At 44.7% G+C, this 21,682-nt stretch overlaps 2 protein-coding genes across 4 annotated transcripts; one reads left to right on the top strand and one right to left on the bottom strand.

Moving 5' to 3' along the window:
- Positions 1–379: 379 nt before the first annotated feature.
- Positions 380–13,521, bottom strand: LOC115167818 (isocitrate dehydrogenase [NAD] subunit gamma, mitochondrial). Of its 2 annotated transcripts, XM_029722456.1 has the most exons (13): positions 13,383–13,521; positions 7,962–8,006; positions 7,107–7,118; positions 6,849–6,946; positions 5,025–5,134; positions 4,779–4,839; positions 4,425–4,557; positions 4,137–4,270; positions 3,724–3,826; positions 3,344–3,490; positions 2,998–3,092; positions 2,798–2,858; positions 380–1,643 (listed from the first exon to the last, which is right to left on the bottom strand). In XM_029722456.1, the coding sequence occupies exons 1-13, from the start codon at positions 13,461–13,463 to the stop codon at positions 1,542–1,544; spliced, it is 1,182 nt and encodes a 393-aa protein (XP_029578316.1). In that variant the 5' UTR covers positions 13,464–13,521; the 3' UTR covers positions 380–1,541. The 2 variants fall into 2 exon arrangements, with proteins under 2 accessions (XP_029578316.1, XP_029578317.1); XM_029722457.1 differs by lacking the exon at positions 7,107–7,118 and having other exon boundaries at positions 1,339–1,643.
- A 306-nt stretch (positions 13,522–13,827) lies between these two features.
- LOC115167819 (protein FAM3A) lies at positions 13,828–21,591 on the top strand. Of its 2 annotated transcripts, none has more exons than XM_029722459.1 (10): positions 13,828–14,271; positions 15,011–15,065; positions 15,198–15,305; positions 16,127–16,150; positions 16,338–16,461; positions 17,055–17,113; positions 17,258–17,308; positions 17,564–17,648; positions 18,084–18,210; positions 18,922–21,591. In XM_029722459.1, exons 2-10 carry the CDS (start codon positions 15,053–15,055, stop codon positions 19,018–19,020), a joined length of 690 nt encoding a protein of 229 aa, XP_029578319.1. In that variant the 5' UTR covers positions 13,828–14,271; positions 15,011–15,052; the 3' UTR covers positions 19,021–21,591. The 2 variants fall into 2 exon arrangements, with proteins under 2 accessions (XP_029578319.1, XP_029578318.1); XM_029722458.1 differs by lacking the exon at positions 13,828–14,271 and adding an exon at positions 14,305–14,741.
- Positions 21,592–21,682: the final 91 nt, after the last annotated feature.

The raw sequence follows: 21,682 nt of genomic DNA on the forward strand, positions 1-21,682 counted from the left end.
TATCACATCCAGGTTGGATTAAATAAAATCCAATTCCTGTTTGACTAACCCTCCTTTGCGTATTTCAGTCATTCCTAATCATAACCTAAATCATACTTCTACTGACAAGCAGTATTTGCACCCTACCTTTCATAACTCATATTTTGTCTCTACAGGTATGTTTACTAGTTCCAAAATAACTGCCTTAAGTCCCGAATGGCACTCTATATAGTGCACTACTTTTTGACTAATTGTGCACTATATAATGAATAGGGTGCCATTTGGGAAGTATCTCTTCAATTTGCCTGGATGCCAATACCGTTCCCTTGTTGCAGCATCTATTGCACTGAAATTTACCAAGCAATGTGTTGGATCTTGAAAAAGTATTACACAACAAAAGTAGGCTTAGATAACCTTTTAACATAGTACATGAAACCAAAATAAACACAATTTAATTTAGCAGGTAAATGTCCTTGGGATCACTCTAGATTTCAACCACTGTACGTTAATAAGAGACAGTATATAGGTATTTGAGGTACAAACACATTGGTTGCTTTCGAGTACAACACAGAGATACACAAGTCTGGTTTAGTTTTTTCAAAGGATCAAGTGAAAAACAGTATGTTTGTCAAAGTATATAATAATGGCATTTCAGTGTACAGTTCTGAGTTGTTCAAATGAAGACACCGTTGTTATAGAACATATGTAACAGATAAAAGTTCAATACAACAGTAAAACAAAAACCTTGTCAAATAAAGAGTGTGAATTGATCTAAAGACCACAGAAATGACATTGGTAAATCATTTGATTTGGGGAAAGATGAGCAGCATCTGATAAAGATGATAACAGAAAGATAGAGACCCAAGGCTAAGCACTGCTGGAGTGTGAGAAGAACATCAAAACATTTATTATCAAGATTGCAGTACTGTGAGAAACATAACTGTTTACACTCTTTCTTTGTCATTTGTACTGTGAGAAAATACTAAAACCGTTTCAACTCTCACAAATGACTACAGTGAACCCATGTACCCAAGAACGGTTGCTTAAATACAATCAAACAAAGCCAATGTCTCAAGCGGAGCTGAATGTGTTGCAATCTAGCTCTTATGTGCTGGGTTGTAGGATACACCTAGCAGAGTAGCTATCATGTCCTGGGGTTAAACCTAAGAGATAGATCCTTGCTTTTTTTTCTTCACTACAGCATGCTATTACTGATGTAGAGTTTGGGCCTACTACTTCCTTTGTTTATGCAAAGGTTAATGTGCGTGAACCGGCCAGGGAATGGTTATGGAAAGACAGAATGGTGTGAAATTAAACTTAATTATTGATACAGACATGAATACAAAGGAGAAGACAACTGATGAATACACTCTGCTAGTCTGCAAGAGGTGTGTGTGTGTGTAAAGACAGGACTGAACCGCTCCCACACGTCAACAACACAGAGGAGTATCACTATAGAAACAAACATGCACAAACACACCCCCACTCACTCAGCACACACATACAGTACATTACAGCTGTTTTAAACATACGAGACACATCCACAAAGTGCGTGTGTGTGTTCAGAGCTCGCTGGTGAGAGGCCCCTTGCTCTGGATGTTCCTCATGATAGCCTGGACCACCTCAGAGGTGGTTCCCTGTCCCCCAATGTCAGCTGTGTGCAACTGCAGAAGAAGAATATTATTAACATAGGCAGGATGATACTTGAGACAATTGTCAATGTCGCCATTATATCCCCCTCAGCTGTGTGCAACTGCAAGATAACAAGTCACAAATCACATTCTACTCAAAGAAACAATATAGGTGAAACAGATATAAATATAGCAAATAGACCGAACACCATTCCATATTCTCCGTGACCGACAATCATATCTACTCTACACAATACATTTATTTCTGAATATTCTGTAATGTTGCTCTCCCCAGGCCCCAGAATTACGATCAATCACACCCTGCTCAGAGGGATTCTACACCGATAATAAATCAGTGGGTACAATGGCAACATTTTGTACGATGAAGAGGCTCTATAGAGCAGCATACATTTGATTACAGGATGGACAAGTTGGCCTCGAGCAGGGTCGGCAACAGGCTGCCTGCGGGACAGGTTTGGCCCATGGGCAGCCTGTTGCCGACCCTGCGCTAGGCCAAGTGAGTGATTTTTATTTTGTTGTGGTGAATTTGCAATGTACAAATTATTAGAATTATGTTCCGGCCCCCCGCCCATCCGCTCTGACCAGGCCGCGGCTGAATTATCCATTGATAACTGGCCAGACCCTCAGGAGGTCAGTCGGCAGTGAGGTGTGTGTATATACAGAGCAGTGCCGTGTGTTAAGTCAGGTGAGAGTATTGAGTAGCGTGATACAGGTGCAGTGAGGTGAGAGTATTGAGCAGGGGTGTATTCATTAGATCGTAGCAAACAGTTGCAAAACATTTTGCAACACAAACAGTTTACTCCAAATGACATATTCAGTTAGGTCCCTCCCCATTTCATTCCGTTTGTTTTCATTTGGTTCTGTTGGGTTCTAAAAAAAAAAAAAAAGCTTTTACATTTAACCTTTATTTAACTAGGCAAGTCAGTTAAGAAAAAAATCTTATTTACAATGACAGCCAAACCCGGACAACGCTGGGCCAATTGTGCGCCGCCCTATGGGACTCCTAATCACGCCGGATGTGATACAGCCTGGATTCGAACCAGGGACTATAGTGACGCCTCTTGCACTGAGATGCATTGCCTTAGACTACTGCGCCACTCGGGAGTTCTTAGTGAATACACCCCTGGTGAGTGTATTGTGCAGTGAGGTGAGAGAACCTGACTTACCTGAGTCTCGTTCATGGTTGTCAGGACTGCATTTCTGATCATAGTGGCATAATCATAGAGCCTGAGACACACAGAAATACAATGAGTTGACTTTCATGTCATCTGTTCTGTTCAACAAGTTGACTGCTGCGCTGATAACACATACACATCGTCATGGTTTAGAAACAGCCCCTTCATTAGACGATGCAAGGTGAACCTACTTGAGATGGTCCAGCATCATGCAGCTGGCCAGTAGCATGGCAGTGGGGTTAGCAATGTTCCTGTCAGCAATACTCTTCCCTGTGTTCCTGGTGGCCTGAAAGTCATATAGAGAAAAGACAAGAGAGCGAGCATATCGAGAGATCATTGACATACATGGCCAAGTCAACTGACTACTGTTTAAGTCCAGCATTCACTCCTCAATTTACAAACGCTAAGCCCTATTTGGAGTAAGATCCCGATGGGATCGAGACGTTGTCTGTTGTAGGTGCGTCTCAATAAACCACTGTAGGAGCATTGTATTACATTATCAGAGTTGCAGACATTACAGGTGCCCAGTGGACTGACCGTTTCGAAGACAGCATAGTCGCGGCCGTAGTTAGCCCCTGGCACCAGCCCTGGCCCTCCCACCAGGCCAGCACACACGTTGCTGACCACGTTCCCATACAGGTTGGGCATCACCATCACATCAAACTGCTGGGGTTTGGACACCAGCTAGGGAATAAGAGGGGAATGGGTAAATGACACAAATGAGCATGAGTAATATGGACAAAAGAGATATAAACTTTCTTAGCCTGGTCCCAGATCTGTTTGAACCGCCTTGCCAAGTGCCAACTCATGGCAATATCAACGGCCATATGAGTTGGCGGGATAGCACAAACAGATCTGGGACCAGGTAAAAACGTTCTGTTGTGCCTGTATAATAAAGATAGCATTGGTTTTCATACCTGCATGGTGGTGTTGTCGACTATCATGGCGTCAAAGGCAATGTCAGGGTACCCAGCAGCCACTTCTCTACAGCACTGCAGGAACAGACCATCTCCCAGCTTCCTGTGAAGGTGAAAAGAACCCCTTGGTTGCATTCTGACTCTCTACCCTTCTTCTTGAAGTGTCCACTTGACTTGTTCACTCCACCTCGTGCTTTTCAAAGCATTGGAATAGTGTACGCGTGGGCTAGGGGGCGGGTGCAGTTACCACCATAATTCTTACACAACTCTGTCCCATTTAAATTTATGAGGGGGAGTGCACACTTTGGGGAGAAGGGGACACAATTGGACCGCAGCCCCCAAAGCGCTCAGAGTGTGACTCATAACAGACAACGGGTGGAATACACATCTACACCTCGGCTGACTTGACTTACATGATGTTGGCCTTGTGGACGGCAGTGACCCTCTTGCGACCTTTCTCCCGGGCCAATTTAAAGGCATACTCAGCGATTCTTAGAGAGTTAGTCCGGGTGATGATCTTGAGACACTCCACCACCCCTGATACACTCTACAGGAGGAAGGGAAGGAGAGAGGGATGCTAACGCAGGTTATATAAAGAAAAGAGTGTGAATAAAAAAAAGAAAGGGATAACTTGAGGGGAGTGAAAGTGTGTGAGCGTGTGTGTCTGTGCGTTCGCGTGTGTATCTGTGCGTGTGTGTAACCTCATGCTCCAGACTGCTGTACTCTCCCTCAGTGTTCTCCCTGATGATCATGATGTCAATGTTGTTGTGACGAGTCTGGACTCCAGGGAGGGACTTACAGTGCATGACGTTGGCATACAGGTCCAAAGTGGTACTGGGGGACAGAGAGACGGGTGGAGACAGTGTAAGCTGACAGGGCTGGACAGAGAGACGGGTGGAGACATTGTAAGCTGACAGGGCTGGACAGAGAGAGCCGCAGAGCAACAGACGACCGTTTGGGCTAGAGATCGGCAAACCGTGAGCAGAAACGGAGCACTCGAGGAAGATGTCCTCTGTCTTTTTTAAATAAACCGTTGGATAGAAACCTTTACTTACCGGAGGAGGTTGTTTCTGGACTTGTGGGAAGCAGGCAGGGTGTGGAGGGTTTCAATGTTACCTACAAAACAAACAAATGCATAAACATTGTGAGTGTTATAGGCATTCTATAGAATACAGACAATCGATCATACATTGCAGTGAGTGACACATTTGCAGTTATGGATAATTGGTTCTATAGCTGGAACCTGCCTACAATGTGAGTACAAGAGCACGGTGCTATGAGCATTACAGTGTTTCTCCTACCTTTGAGGGCCACTCCATTACGGCGGATGGCAGTGATGGCGTTGTTGATGTCATCCTCAGTAGCTGAGCAGACGTTCACTACCTCAAAGTCCACAGGCACACAGCTGAACCTACAGAACACAACAGACTCAGTCGCTCTACCTCAACTCATTGGTTGTACCACTACGTATATATGAGACATATGTCGATGTGTTTATAAGCTGTGAATAACATTTTAGGAACTTGGTAGCCCCTCACTACTGCTTTAATCCAATATATACTACCGTTCAAAAGTTTGAGGTCACTTAGAAATGTCCTTGTTTTTGAAAGAAAAGCACATTTCTTGTCCATTTAAAAAAAATGAAAAACTAACATCAAATTGATCAGAAATACAGTGTAGACATTGTTAATGTTGCAAATGACTATTGTAGCTGGAAACGGCAGATTTTATATGGAATATCTACATAGGCGTACGGAGGCCCATTATCAACAACCATCACTCCTGTGTTCCAATGGCACGTTGTGTTAGCTAATCCAAGTTTAGCATTTTGAAAGGCTAATTGATCCTCTGTCTAGTGTCTGTTCTTTTGCCCATCTTAATCTTTTTTTAAAAATTATTGGCCAGTCTGAGATATGGCTTTTTCTTTGCAACTCTACCTAGAAGGCCAACATCCCTGAGTCGCCTCTTCACTGTTGATGTTGAGACTGGTGTTTTGCGGGTACTATTTAACGAAGCTGCCAGTTGAGGACTTGTGAGGCGTCAGTTTCTCAAACTAGACACTCTAATGTATTTGTCCTCTTGCTCAGTTGTGCACCGGGGCCCTCCCACTCCTCTTTCTATTCTGGTTAGAGCCAGTTTGCACTATTCTGTGAAGGGGTAGTACACAGCGTTGTACGAGATCTTCAGTTTCTTGGCAATTTCTCACATGGAATAGCCTTCATTTCTCAGAGCTAGAATAGACTGACAAGTTTCATAAGACAGTTATTTGTTTCTGGCCATTTTGAGCCTGTAATCGAACCCACAAATGCTGATGCTCCAGATACTCAACTAGTCTAAAGAAGTCCAGTTTAATTGCTTCTTTAATCAGAACAACCGTTTTCAGCTGTGCTAACATAATTGCTAAAGGGTTTTCTAATGATCAATTAGCCTTTTAAAATGATCAACTTGGATTAGCTAACACAACGTGCCATTGGAACACAGGAGTGATGGTTGCTGATAATGGGCCTCTGTACGTCTATGTAGATATTCCATAAAAAAGAAAATCTGCCGTTTCCAGCTACAATAGTCATTTACAACATTAACAATGTCTACACTGTATTTCTGGTCAATTTGATGTTATTTTAATGGACAAAAAATGCGATTTTCTTTCAAAAACAAGGAAATGTCTAAGTGACCCCAAACCTTTGAACGGTAGTGTATATTTAATATAAATGGTTTAATTAATGAACTGGTATAGGTGTTTATAAGCCATGAATGTTATAACCAGTTATAATAAACTTAAAGGAATAATCCACTCAAAAACTATATGTTGGTAATACACTCATGATATACAACTTTCAAAATGCTAATTGTCACATCGTCATGATGATCAAAACCCATCATCATGATGTGACAAGTGAAAGAGCGTTTTGAATGTTAAATATTTTAAAAACATTGTGGAACTGTATCAACAGTGGACTAATTAATGCAACAAATACCAGGATAGTTTTAGAGTGGCTTGTTCCTTTAACAGATGTTCAGAGCTCCCAGGGACATATTTGTGGCTGTGTTTATAAGCCGTTTATAAACTGTGAATAACTGCTCATAAACATGTTATCGACTGTTATAAAACACACTTGACTGACCTGAAGAGCTCCCTGACGTGATTGAGAAGTTCTGGTCCAATACCATCTCCAGGTATGAGAGTTACAGTGTGTCTGCCACCATACTTTGCAGGAGGGGGCTGAAATGTACAGATTTGTCATCTTTGTGTATTGTTCTGCCAGAGTTACCATGCTACGTTTGTGTGGCAATTGTGTGAATAAGGTGTGTTGTTTGTTATGTGTAACATGGGTATGTGGAGGCCTGTAACATGATGTGATGGGATGCAATCTGGTACTTACAATGATTTGTCCCTGTTAGTTGTAGAAACACAGCCGGAAAAGCGGAACAATACAGTGAGAGATTAGCAAAGCACCTGAAATTCAACAGTTGCCCTTCCCCCCTTAGATTGGTAGCTCATCCCTGATTCCCTCTCCCCAATGTGGTCCCAAAAATTTGTAAAGGGGCTTGATCAGGTTGCACAGGCTCAGCTGGATGCTGACAATTGGGTTCGTTAGCAGAGTTAGCTAGCTAGCTTTGTCACACCAAATCAACACAAAAATAATCAATACCAAGCAGAAGTATTTAGAGTTCCGTCTGAATGTCCCTCAGAAACGTTTTCATCTGACAGAGTGGCAGTGTGAAGCTCGTTCTGGTCATAGTAAAATACCTGGGTAGGCTAGCTACATCACACAACTTACACTACCTTGTTAGCATGATGCTTCAAATAGACATAGTTGACAGCAACCCGTATGATTTCTGACAATTAAGTGTACCAGGCAACTCGTGTAGCTAAAATGTCAAGTATTAAGAGGCCTAGCTGAGTTGCGGTGACTACATTGAGTCGCTGTCAGTCGATGCGAGGAAACAATCACTGGTTGTATTTGACAAAGGTTTTATTAAAAAGTATGGATTTCAGCAAACAAAGAAAAGGTACACGGTAAGAGTTTAAGAATGTACATTTTTACAAGTATCGACTGACAGCGATTCGAAGTCGGAGGTTCAGTACGCCAACAGTGGTCTCCCCTCAACTCCAGTGATGTGATATACATTGTGGAGTTGAGGAAAGACTTGGCCTGACCACATTCACAAGATTTAGGCCTACTCATAACACCACAGATAATCTAGTTGATACCGATTCCGAGATGGGCACTCACTACTGTTGACTTCTCTCTGCGACTGCTCACTGGGGCTCCAAAAACCTGAGGAAACAAAACAGGGCGTTAGCTAACTCAATTTGTGGATTATGTGGTTATTAAGGACCTGTGAGGCTTTCTAGTAGTGATACACATTCAACAGTACAGTATACAGTATGAATGTATTTTTATTTATTTTACCTTTAACTAGGCAAGTCAGTTAAGAACAAATTCTGGAAACAAAAATTATGAGATAGCAGGGGTGTAATCATTACTGATGCTAACCAGGGGTGTAATCATTACTCCAAACGTTTTGCAACGAAAACTAGCGTTTATGTTTCACTATATTGGATCACTCCAATATATTGGTATCACTCCGTGGCGGAGGGATACATCCGAGGTGAGGATTTACAGATTTATTCCCATGTACACCTGTGTCATGGCTGGGGTCCGCCCCTATATATAGACCCCATGGCCGCGACACGCGTTCTCTTTCATTTTCTCAGCGGACGTCCGTATGGTTTAAGGTACAAACTTTCTGAAGTTCGCTTGGTAAGTCACTAGTAAGTGTAATACCTTGCTTGGAAGTATACTCACTGGCTGTTTGCAGCCTGGAGCAGCTGGCCACATGGCCAGCCCCTCATCTGGAGTGCTCCACTCGCTGCGTGCTGTTGATCTATATCTTCCGCCCGTGGTTTGTCGTGCTTGTGTTTCGTTAGTGTTATACTATGACTCCGTCTGCATCCATTAATATATTGGTGGCTCTTGCTGCCACAGAATGTATTTACTTTACACAACTTGCGGACTGGCTTGTTCCGTGTGTTGTGAATCGCTTTAATTACCCTGCAGGGTTTTTTTTCTTGTTCTTTTCCCTGCAGAATGTAAGTATCGTGGTGGGCTTCCACTACGTTGAGACATTAACTTTGGAGTACTTTAAAACGGAGTTACTCCATCATATGGTTCTGTTTTTTGTTTCCTGCTTGGATATTAAACCAGCTAGGTAATATTGCAGTTGGCGAAAAACAAGAGATCCGTATACCTCGTGTATGCACTGCCTGGGTTTGAGCCACGCGAAGAGGGCGGTGGAGCGCCCTACTGGATGCCTGTTTGTGTGGTGCTCTTCAGAACGCCTGCGCCTGGCGCGATTGGAGGCCATTCGCGAGTGGGTCGGCCAGGCTCGGACAAGCTCCCTCCCTCAGGAGTGGTGCGCCAGCGAGCTGTTAGTCTCTCTACTGGGCCCAGTACCCCTCCCAGGAAGCGTGGCAGGAGCCACCGCAGGCAGAGCCAATCTACTGCCAGTCCTGGACGGGTGCAGGAGTCGGACCGCTGGGACCACCTTGAACGGAGGGCGCATTCCCTGTGTCAGGAGGTTGATAGCGTCGACAGCTGATCCCTGTTGGCCAGTGATAGGCTGTTCCTGGGGTACGATACTGGCACTGTTCGCCACCGTGAGCGGGGCTACCAGGCTGACAGGCCATCAGAAGCCGGCAGTGGGGCTTCATCGCCACCCCAGCAGCTCGAGAGGCCTACTCACTCGGGTTGCCACTGCACATCAAACTGGAGGACAGTGATGACTCTCCATCTGTCCCCATCTCTGCTGAGTTCTGCGAGGCCTTGCAGGAGAGCTGGGCCTCTGCCTGGGGGCGCTTCCGACTCACAGCAGAGACTGGACCACGGAGTTGTGTTGCAGGCGCAGAGTCACTCGGCCTCTGGGAGTACCCGACCACGGACACCATGATAGCTGCCATGGTCCTCCCGGACTGGGAGATTAAAGGGTGGAACCTGCCACTGAGGCTGGGACTTGAAAGCCACATATGGGTCCCTCTGCTCTCTTGGCCTCCAACGCGGCCGTGCTGCGATGGAGTTGTCTCGCCTGCTTTCCCTGCTCCAGAGGGATGTGGCCCACTCCAACGGATGGGCCATGGCGCAGGTGGTTACCTCCCGGCGCTCTCTCTGGCTGGCCTAATCCCGTCTGCCAGCTGCTCTCCAGAACACATTTGCCACTCTCCCCATCACCCCAGGGCTGACGTTTGGCCCAAGGGTTAATGACATTCTGGAGCAGACCGATAAGGTTCGTAGGGACTGGGAGACCCTGAGACGGTTCATGCCGCCTCCTCAGTTCCCGGGTCCAAGGCAGATGGACGGTCGCCACCCACCTGCACCTGAACTACGGTGGGGTCCCTCTCCTGCCCCATCGCCTCGTGCTGGAGGGACGACAGCAGGGAGGGGCACAGCGTGCGGTGGAGCTACAACCTCTCAACCTCACTGCCATAGGGACGTGCCCAGGGGACCCAGGAGCTCGGGGCGCCAGAGGAGAGGTGGGCCCCGGCAGGACCCCTGACACACCCTTCCCTGGCCACTTCTCCCAGTCTCAAAGGGCAAAGTGGGAGGAGTGTGTGGAGTCCCCATGGGTGTTGTCCACAATGCTCAAGTGGTACCGATTCCAATTCCGGTGCTCCTGGACAAGGGTGCCATCTGCAAGATCAAGACAGAACAGCTAGGTGGTTTCTACTCCACTTATTTTGTGGTCCCAAAAAGAGAAGGAGGGTTTAGACTGATTCTGGACCTCCGCAACCTCAATGGGTACTTGAAGGTACTGAGGTTCCACATGCTGTCCCCAGCCTGCATGTTGCAGGCTGTGTCCAGGGACCAGTGGTTTGTGACGCTGGACCTGAGGGAGGCATACTTCCATGTTCCTGTTCATCCAGCTCATTAAAAGTACTTCCAATTTGCTTACGAATTCATGGTTCTTTCCTTCGGCCTCTCCTTGACACTTCGCACTTTCACAAAGTGCATGGATGCTGTTCTGGTACCTCTCACGTCCCTAGGGTTGTTGATCCTCAATTACCTGGATTGGCTGATTTGTGCCCCGACCAAGACCCAGGTCCTGTCAGACAGAGACATGCTCCTGACTCACATCGGCGGGCTGTGCATTACTGTAAACGACAAGAAGAGTCATCTGACGCCCACCCAGAGGGTTACTTTCATTGGCATGGAACTGGACTCAGTCCTCATGAGAGCACGCCTGCCCACCAGAAGGGTTCAGGCCGATCTCATCTTGCCTCGACCCCTTTCGTCAGGTGCAGGTGGTATCCGCCCTAACCTGCCAACGCCCGTTGGGCTTGCTGATGGCGGCCTCATTGTTGATTCCCCTGGGTCTGCTCCATCTCCGGCCTCTTCAACCTTGGTTCAACTCCCACCGGCTGCACCTGAAGCGCCACCGTCAGCTGCAGGTGACTGCACAGTGCCTCAGGGTATTGTTGAGGTGGCGCTGTCACTCCTTTCTCCCGGGTGGGGTGGAGATGCTGAGGATGTGCTGCCGAAAGCTGGTCAGCACAGACACCTCCCAGATCGGCTAGGGGGGGTTGAACCAAGGGCAGGTCGGCCAACGGCTGTTGGCTACCCCCTTGGAGTGGCAGGCACATCAACACACTAGAGCGCCGAGCTGTACTGCTGGCCCTGCAGTCTTTCCTTCCACACCTGAAAGGGAGACATGTCCTAGTGAAAACGGACAACACCACAGTGGTGGCTTACATCAACCATCAGGGTGGACTGAGGTCCCACCACCTCCATCTTATGGCACGGGAGCTCCTTCTCTGGGCTCAGGGACGTCTAGCATCTCTATGCGCACATACCTGGCATCCTGAATGTGGCAGCAAATATGCTCTCGAGGGAGGGCCCGCCACCTTGGGACTGGAGCCTACATCCCCAAGTGGTGCAGCACCTGTGGGACAAGTTCGGGATGGTGCAAGTGGACCTGTTTGCCTCCCTGGACAACGCACACTGCCCCCTGTGGTATTCCATGTCGGCGCCACCAGGGCCTTTGAGCTTGGATGCTCTGGCTTATGATTGGCCAGGGATGGAGCTTTTCGCATTCCCCCCTTTTCCCCTGATCCAGGCTGTGCTGGACAGGACCAGGATGGCAGAGCATTGTCTGCTTCTGGTGACCCCATACCGGCCCAGACGACGCTGGTTCAGCCTTCTCCTGTCCCTGTCGTCTGGGACACCTTGGCAACTTCCCATGAGACCGGACCTGCTGTCTCAAGCCGGGGGAACTCTGAGGCATCCGAGGCCGCACTGCCTCAGTCTGTGGGCTTGGCCACTAAACGGCACCAATGGTCCATGTTAGGACTACAGGAGGGTGTAATGAACACCATGCAGAGCGCAAGGGCACCGGCTACAACCGCGGCATACCAGTTGCACTGGCAGTTGTTCTGCTCTTGGTGCACTGGTATTTAGGTTGTGCCCGAGTCATGCAGGGTGCAGTATGTCCTCCAATACCTGCAGTCTCGCTTGGATGAGGGCTTGGCAGCCTCTACACTGAGAGGGTATTTGGCACTCTATATCTGCCTGCCATGTAGGGTGGATGGACAGGCCAGTGGGGCGTCATCCCTTGGTCTCCAGGTTTATGAAGGGGGTTCGTCGCCTGCGTCCAACTAGGACCTGCTCAATGGCAAGCTGGGATCTGGATCTGGTCTTGGTAGCTTTGGCAAAGCCGGTTCTGTCAGACAGGCATGTGAACATCCCTTTTACCCTGTCTGCTTATGACCCCCTGGCAGTGGCGGGGGAGTCTGGGCCTCCCTCCGGCATGCTGTGCCCTGTGAGGGCACTGGCTGCCTATGTGGAGAGGACACGGTCAGTGAGAAAAACAGACCAGCTCTTTGTCTGCTATGGTGAGAGGGTCCTGGGGGCTGGGCTATCAAAGCAGAGACTCTCTCACTGGATAGTGGACACGATTACGACAGCATGGCTGTGTCCTGAGCTCTACTGAGAGGAGTGCCCCTTGCTGATATCTGTGCTGCGGCCAGCTGGGCTTCCTCTTGCTCCTTTGCTAGGTACTATCGGGTAAATGTGGCACCTCCCTCTGCGGTTGGTTCAGCCTTCCTGGGCGTCGCCTCCCCTTCCGGGGACCCCCCTTCCACATTGACAGCACCTGTGTCTCGGTCATACAGACCGTGTAACCACAGTTATGTGAGCTATATGGATCAATCCAATCCTCTACGGTGCTAGAGGTGCCTCAAAAATGATGTAGAGCACGTGTTGCGGCCATGGGATCTATATATAGGGGCGGACCCCAGCCGTGACACAGGTGTACACGGGAGTAAATCCTCACCTCGGATGTATCTCTCACCAGAGTGATAACAATATATTGAAGTGATCCATATAGCGCACTTAACCTTGGTTACATACCTAACTTTCGTTTTATTGTCCAGGTACGGCAAAGAGGGCGGGACCTACCTGAATCTGTCCAATAGAAACGCTACATTCTGTTGAAAAAAAAAAACCGTTTTGTAACTGTTTGGAGTATTGACTGCACTCCAGGAAGCTAGCACGCTAACCATATATGACCTTGTGTTTTAGTCTAGAAACACTATTTCTTTCAAGCCTAGTTTTATGTAGTTCCTTTATCATCATAACTGTGAATCATAAAAACGGTCTTACTTTTGCCGTCGTTGCCAACCGTCCACCCCAAATGGGTTTGATGATTTTGGACATTGAAAGCACTGCACTGGAGGCGGCCATCTTGATGCAATCTGACTGACAGCGTGCACGCACATTTGCTCGTGCCCACACAGCAGAGAGAATATTAGGGGAGTTCGTTTTACATGGCCCGATGCACCGGGTGTGTAGAGTTTTCGTTTAAGGACCAATGGAATCAAAGACAATTCAGTATGAAGATAGGCAGGAAATGCTTCTCCAATAGAAATCTCCGATAACGCTTGTAGGCGATGTCATAGCGACGTTGGCTAGCTAAACTCATAGATGCGGTAAAAGGTCAATGAACTTAACCAAAACAATGGAATTGCCATGGAAACCCGTGGGTGAAAGGGCGGTTGGGGAGACCACCTCTATATGGAGAAACACGTCATCTGGTCTAATGTCGTATGGCACCGAACTGCGCATGAGCAGTCATTCAATTCAAAGGCACCCCTTCGATGTAAAGTTGTTTTTGACAAAAATGAAAACGTGTCAGTCTGTCACTTTCAGGAGGTTGGAGTAATACCATGTTCAACTATTTAAGACGTTGCCTCGAATCTAGGTTATGCCTTTCGATTTTGAGAAAATTAAGGAATATTTTTTTTCTTCTCGCATTGACTTCTGAAAACCCAACCCGGCCTGTTCAGCTTGTTTGGTCGAGCAAGCGTTCCCGAAAGTCTCGCGATATTGCATCTCTGCGTTTCGAAACTCTGTGATGGAATAATCTAACTAGCCAAACTCTGCCTACCCGGGGAACCGGGCCATGCAAAACGAACTCGACCAATTTTGCCAGAATTTACGTTAGAGATGGTTCTCTTCTAAAGTCAGTTTTTAGACCGGTTTAGACTAGGGGGTAAGTCTATTTCAAATCATATTTGTATTTAGTTTTTCTAATCCATTCTCGCTTCGTATTAGTTTATGTAATGCATTTGGATGATGATATCCCATCATATCGTCAACGTGTTTTTATGTAGCGAAAAAAAATAACGCGCGGGTGATAAGCGAGCCCATGTTGCGCATACCCGTGACCGACGTCACCGAAAAATACAAGGCTCAAAACGAATCCGGAAAATCGCAAGCTTGATGAAATATACATAAATCCTGCGTACTTGTCAAAACTGGAACGAATCAAACCTTACAGATGGTCAACTAAGTCGTCCAAATCATATTTCATTGGCTTACTTTTTTTTGCTTCCAAGTGTGGCTTCCCAGCAATGGTGCATTTTCACGAGGGGAAAGTATTGTGGTTTCCTTAGAAGAAATAAAAGTCCCAGGTGACGAGCTGGTGATTTACCAGCTGGGACAATCGATTATAGGAAATAGGTAGGAAATCGATATACTCATTTTACTGAAAGTTTATATATATTGTACGGTGGGTGTGTGTGTTGCCACTTTGCCCTCCTTGCAGTGGGCACCTTCTCTTCACCACCCATGTTTGATAGAATCCATCTCGTTGGTAGAGATTACTGTAATTTGATTAAAATGTATAATTTTAATATTTCAAACATCATTGTTCTCCAGTGAAAAGCCCATATGCTTACGGACGTTACTATTAGTCTCGTCTCTCTCATTGTTTGTTTTTCTATCCCTAGGACTATTTGCCTGTCTGCCCTTGCTTCTGAAAGAAATCGATAATGAGATTGGCAGGTAAGAACTGGTATGCTTACCAAAACTGTCTGTGTCATGTGTGAGAAAGTGTGTGTGTGCCCATCTATCTAATGAATGTAATGTATTGTTGTTGATCACTCTGTAATGTAATGGTTTGTGTTTGTGTGCCAGGGCCAATGCGAGCTGTGGCTGTGCTGCTATTGCTGGGCCTCACATGGGTGTTAGCCAGCTCCATACTCGGAGGGGACAGCAGCTCATTGGTCAAACACTTCTTCCGTGGTAAGAGACAACCCCATTGCTGTTCTCTGTATGTGTGTAGTATAATCTACATGTTTTGGATTGAACCCAGTCTTGAAGAAACATAGCTGACCAGTGTGCATGTGAGATTTGGTTCTGTGTGCTGAAATAATATTGAACTAAACTGAACTTTGATCAAACAGTGTAGGTCAAAATTCATGACTATGGTTGATTTTTTTTTTTTCTTCCAGTATCTAGACTGTTCTGCCAGAAGTATTGAGACAGAAAACATAGGGTTAATTAATAGACATGTGTAGGCAGAATAAAGGCTGAGCTCAGGTGACTGGACAGAGCTGGATAAACAAAGAGTTAACCATTGGACACATCACAACAGAATGTAAGCACAAACCATGGGAGTTTACAGACTGGGTCGACATGGAGTTAATCACTAGACATGTAAAAACAGAACGTAAGCAGAAAATGTGGACCTTAATTAATATAGGCACCAAAAGTCATGTATCTGTAATAAGAACATATGTTTGTACTAATCAAGTATTATTAGAAAAGCACATATTAGAAAAGTATATATGCAATAAATGTTTTTTTTTTTTGTATTAACACTATGGCACCGCCACCAATATAATCTAAACTGAGCAGATGTGGGCGTTAATAAGCAAGAATTGGGACAGGAATTGCTCGGTTTTGTTTTGTAATAAAGTCTATTTGAATTCACAAGCTCTGGTATCTGAGAAATATTTGACTCAATATTTCCACAACAGCAGTTATAAGAATTGACAACATTGCTGATTTCAAGCTATGATTTAGTTGATTGTTTCATTGACTGTTGTTTATCTTTTCTACAGGGACAAACGAAGAGCCAACAGCTGGTATGTGGCAAGTTAAGACCATTATTTACAGTGGCAATCACTTAGTTTGAAGCGTTGTGTTTTGGAACCTTTCAATATCAGTGGGACAGTGCTAATTTATGTCCCTTAGTTGAGAACCATATTCCCCGCCTGGGTACACTTTCATTCTATTGTGCTAATTCATGTCTCCTCTCTTGCCCTCTTCCAGAGACCAAACCACGCAGGTACAAGTGTGGTCTCTCGGCTCCATGTCCTCAGAAACATCTGGCCTTCCGTCTTGTCTCTGGAGCCGCCAACGTCATTGGGCCCAAAATCTGCCTGGAGGATAAGATGTGAGAATTTTTGTCTATCAATCACACTCTCTCTCGCCAACTTTCTCCATCCATCTATCTCTCTCTCCATCCATCTCTCTCTCTCTACCTCCTCTTTGTTTTTGTTATTTCTCCCATCTCTCTTTCTGCCATAATCTCATTTAAACCAGGCCTTAAAGTTTGCCTGAAGAGCTGAATGCAAGTATTTAATAATAAATGCCATTTTATTTCTTTGTCTGTCTTGCTGTCCTTCTAGCCTTGTACCAGATCTTTGTACAGTCTTGCCAACTCCTATGATCAACGACCATATGAGTTGGCAAGACAACACAAACAGATCTGGGACCAGGCTAGTCCATCAATCTGGTGGTTTCGTCTGTAGCATCATCCCTTCTTTCTGCCTTTCATTCTGTTCGTGGCGAGTTTCCTGAAAGCTTAGTAGCTCTAAGCTCATCTCTCATATTTTGTCTATTGCCTACAGTGGGTTTAGGATGGTCTTAGTGCTACAAAGCTTTTGGGGAAACCGACCCCTGAACAGTATGTTAACCCCTCCAGACAAAATAATTGTGCTCTTGTACCCTTCTCGCCTCCCAACCTCTCCTATTTCTCCCCGTCAGCCTTGTGAGCAGTGTCAAGAACAATGTTGGCAGAGGACTAAACATTGCTTTAGTAAATGGTAAGAAATTAGAATCTCACTCATACTCCTACAAATCTTGATAAAGTAAAATGTTCCAATTGATTTCCGAATAGTGATGCTTGATTAACTGAATTATGTGTGTACTAATTACTTACCCCACTACTTCATGTTTCTGCTCTTCAGGGGTATCGGGAGAGCTCTTAGACACTAAATCTTTTGATATGTGGGCAGGAGGTGAGAGGATTAAACTAGCTAATATTAATGTGCTATTCTGTGAAATAAGGGGTACAAATGGGGCCGGTTTCCCGGACAGAGATTAAGTCTAGTTCTGGACTAAGAAGCACTATCAGTAGAGAATCTCCATTGAACATGCTGTTAAATCCAGAACTAGAATCAATCTGTGTGCAGGAAACCAACCCACGTTGTTCTGATAAATCCAGGTGTTTAATCGTTCCCCTTTAAGACATCGTCTCTGTCCTACATTCTCAGATGTTACTGACCTGTTGAAGTATCTCCGGCCCCTACATGAGGGAACACTTGTGTTTGTAGCTTCCTTTGATGATCCTGCCACAAAGTAAGAGTCCAGAATATTCTCTCTCCACACTCTTTCCCCCCCACACACACAAACGGAAGCCCCCCCCCAGAGAGTTCTAGTCACATGCGAAGCTTTTAACTGTGGTTATTACGCCCTGTGACACACACACAGAATTCTGGAGGGGCGAGTTGCTCAGCAAAACCAGATTAACAATGAAGTACACCATTACAGTACAACTACATCTAAAAATGTACATTTGCTTCCTGACAACTTTTAATGCATTTCTGCCTGTCACGAAAAACACAACACTAAGGGACACAGGTTATCACTACTCTGACGAAAAAGCATACTTAATGGAGAATCTCCACTGAAAGTTTCCAAGACCAGGCTTAATATTTGTCCAGGAAACTGTCTCTTAATGGACGTTATGGACATTATAGCCTACTTGACTGTAACCTAATGTGTCTCTGTCAGGTTGAATGACGAGGCACGTCGTCTGTTTGAGGAGCTGGGTAGCACAGTAGTGAAGGAGCTGACCTTCAGAGACAGCTGGGTGTTTGTAGGAGCCAAGGGAATCGAGAACAAGAGTCCTTTCGAACAGGTAGACTATCTTTACCTTAAGCCAAATGTATACAGTACGCAACTCAAACGGTGATCCTGCATACTTCCTGAATACTTATAATTGGGTGTGCTTGAACATGTGTACGTGTGAGATGAGGAGACATGACCTCTGACACATGAGGCACCTGTACACTCACCGTTCTCTTCCTTGTAGCTCTGTCCATAGGTAATATATCTATGGCTCTGTCAGTGTGTTTGTTCTGTAAAGCAGGGGTTCTCAATCTTTTTGGGTTCGGGGACCCCTTTTGTGTTTGCAAATTCATCAGAACATAAAATCAGAATTCATAATCAGAACACAACTTGTTTGCGATTTAAATACCGATTACAAGGAGTTTTACTATGACGTCTGCAGTACATGGCTGGACGAACCAAGTCTTGGGCCCGGGGAAAGAGAATTTACAAGGCTTCGGAGGGATTTTGCAGTTTAAGCTAATTTCCTGCAATTCTTCTCATTTTGTCATCGGGCAGAGATTTTTTGTTTGTTTCAGTTTTAAAGCTAATATCCTGCAATTCTACACAGTTTGCCTCGAGGCAGAGGGAACTTGGCAGTTTTAAAGCCTACATTACACTGCATTTATGTTTAAATTAAAAAAGAAAAAATAATCTATTATATACTTTTGCACGGACCCACTTTGAGAACCCCTGCTGTAAAGCCCAATGTTCATGCACTCTCCATCTCCCTCTCCCCTAGCGTATGAAGAACAGTAAGAGCAGTAACAAGTATGAAGGCTGGCCTGAGTCTCTGGAAATGGATGGCTGTATCCCCCTCCGTGCCCCCTTAGAGAATTAAACACTCTCTGCAGGTACATGTATCCCTTCCTCCACGCTCTCCTAATGAGTGCACACTCATCATCATGGATTTAACAATGGTTGGGACCCCTCCAGCCAATGCTTAGGCCCCACACCGATCCAATGCTTTTAATAACGGGGAGTGTGCAAGACAAGTGCACATTTTGGGAGACGGGTGGAGTGTTGGAATGCAGACAGTTTCTAAGGACTAGCACCTTTTGAGACCCAATGTTTCTATGGTTAGCAGCACGTATCTATTTTGAGAAACTGTTGCAGCAGAAGCATGGACTATGACAGTTTGACTTCCTCGATTTCCAGGCTTCATCACGTTCATTCTGATTAGTGAGACTTGGGATGGACTGGCACCAGAAATCTTTTTTTTTTTTTTTTTTCCCCATTGAGGCCCCCGTTATTATTCAAACAATGATAATTTTGTGCAAAAACAACTATTTAAAACAGGCCGGCTGGTCTTAAGATGGACCATCCCATCTGGCATTTGTCAGAACTTCCCCATGGCCAGTCTGTCCCTGATGAAACTTAGGAGTATGGTATTGGTAATGTAAAACGACAGTTAAGTTGGACAAACAAGGCTCTGTTACAATATCATGGCTCTACAGGCTCCTACAATACTTTTTTTGTTTTTGGTCAAGTAACACATGCTGCAAAGGACATCCCTTGATTGATTGGAATCTCACTGTGACAATGCTGGAGCTCAATAGGCTAGCTTGACTGATGGTTGAAGCAACCGTTTGCACTTGACATCTGAACTTGGCATTTATTTAATCATTTGAGGCCTAATAACTTTGCTGAAAGAATGAACAGGTAAACACAAATAGAGGAAAGGGATATTTCAGAGACCAAATGTTTGATGACCAAATGCATAGAAGTGGAAAAAGGTCAATTTTTTTTTTTTTAAATGCTTGATAGAAATGAATAACTGAAACAAGTAATGTCTTCTTTTTTTTTTTTTTTAATAAAGAGGCCAGAGAACACTGCCTATCTGAATGGACATTGACCTGAATACAATTTAGGTATAATAGATAGTAAGTAATTCATGAGCAATATGTTATTGCTGGCTGTTCTAAGATCTGTTTTGTGCAAAATTAAGATTTAAAATGCATTCATATTTTGTACCCTAGGTTTAATATAGAAAATTAACAATTTCAATTAAGTTGTGGCTGTCTGCTATAATGCCAACCCCTTGTCATTCATTGTCATGTCAAACATTTGGCTTGACAATGGGCCAGTGCAATTGAGTTGCTAGGAGCACAAACATATCTGGGACCAGGCTAAAGTGCTAAAAATTCCCACCTTTTTATAGATAACTTGCTGTGCAGCAATCATTGTTTGTTTGGCAAATGTATAGTGTCTGCGTAATCTTGTGTATTTGAGGTGGAATAGTGACGACATTAGTGCCTAAGATAAACATTATCTTTTGAAATTGTACTGTTAGGTAACATCACTATCCATGTGTCTCAGGCCTTGTCTTTATTTTGTTATTTGTGTAACTTTATTTGCATTTTCAAAGACAATCTCTTTCCCCGTGGAAAAAGTTTGATAATTATCTCAGTTGCCTCCTCTTTGAATTTGATAGTAAAATATACATAATTTGTTGCATTTTTAGAATACACTAAAAACAAGCATAGCATAATGTTTTAGGTTTTGGTCCAGAAATAGACAAAGTGCTATGAAACCAAGTGTACTGTAGAATTCTTAATATTCATTTTTGTGACAAACTATTTTGTAAGTTATTAAAGATCTCAATATTCTCTGTGTGCTGTGTGGTTTAGCCCGAGTGCCAGTCTGTTTGTGCTATCATGCCAAATCCTTGTCAATGACTGTCATGGCTTGGCAATGGAGTCGGCAAGAGCAGATACAGATCTGGGACCAGGTTAGGTGTGGTTCAGTAAATGAAAATACTACCTTGAGTGTATTTTATAGGCTATCCTTTTGTGAAGTATGAGTGCATGTAAAGTATGTATTTGGCAATTACTGTCATGCCTTACGGGTTGATGTAATGACAATGTGAAAGATTGAATAAGCTCGTGTCAACTGAACTTTAAAGAAGATCAGACCGTATGTATCAAGTGTTGCCGAGTAGGAGTGCTGATCTAGGATCAGGTTCCCCTGGTCTATGTAGGGCAAAACTGATCCTAGAGCAGGACTCATACTCTTTAGACACATAACACATACAGTACAGCCCCTCGTCCCTCCTGTCCATGTAATCTTATGAATTATGATTTTTTTTTTTAAAGTCGATCAGCACTCAGACGCTTGATGCATGCAGCAGCCCTAGATCTGTGGGAAATTGTTAATGTATAATGCCGCATCATGCTTCAGTCATGCACTGTGCAGCGACAGCGGACATTTCATTAATACACCAGGGGGCGTCAAAATACTTGTTCATTTTGCACTTGAGCTTTTATATAGATGGGTTGGTTGTTTAGCAACAAAACCAACGCGTGCGCGACTATGGGACAAAAGACGGTTGGCTGAGATATGTAAACTATATTTCGTCTCCAATGTTTGAAATTAATTTGCACTTGTCTCAAATAAATCGTTATAGTTTGTTGAATAGCTGGCGATTTTTTTTGTTGTTGTTGCCATATTAGCATTGACGTGAAATCAGTGAAAATAAGACATGCTATCAACAACAAAATGAA

This window comes from Salmo trutta, chromosome 30 (assembly GCF_901001165.1).
Source record: "Salmo trutta chromosome 30, fSalTru1.1, whole genome shotgun sequence".
Lineage (NCBI taxonomy): Eukaryota > Metazoa > Chordata > Actinopteri > Salmoniformes > Salmonidae > Salmo > Salmo trutta.

Coding starts and splice junctions, on each gene's coding strand:
- LOC115167818 (XM_029722456.1), bottom strand. CDS start 13,463: ATGGCCGCCTCCAGTGCAGTGCTTTCAATGTCCAAAATCATCAAACCC. Junction 8,007..13,382: donor GGTTGGCAACGACGGCAAAA/GTAAGACCGTTT, acceptor TTGTTTCCTCAG/GTTTTTGGAGCCCCAGTGAG. Junction 3,491..3,723: donor TCGACAACACCACCATGCAG/GTATGAAAACCA, acceptor CTTATTCCCTAG/CTGGTGTCCAAACCCCAGCA.
- LOC115167819 (XM_029722459.1), top strand. Junction 16,462..17,054: donor ATCTGCCTGGAGGATAAGAT/GTGAGAATTTTT, acceptor TCTCCCCGTCAG/CCTTGTGAGCAGTGTCAAGA. Junction 18,211..18,921: donor ACAAGAGTCCTTTCGAACAG/GTAGACTATCTT, acceptor CCTCTCCCCTAG/CGTATGAAGAACAGTAAGAG.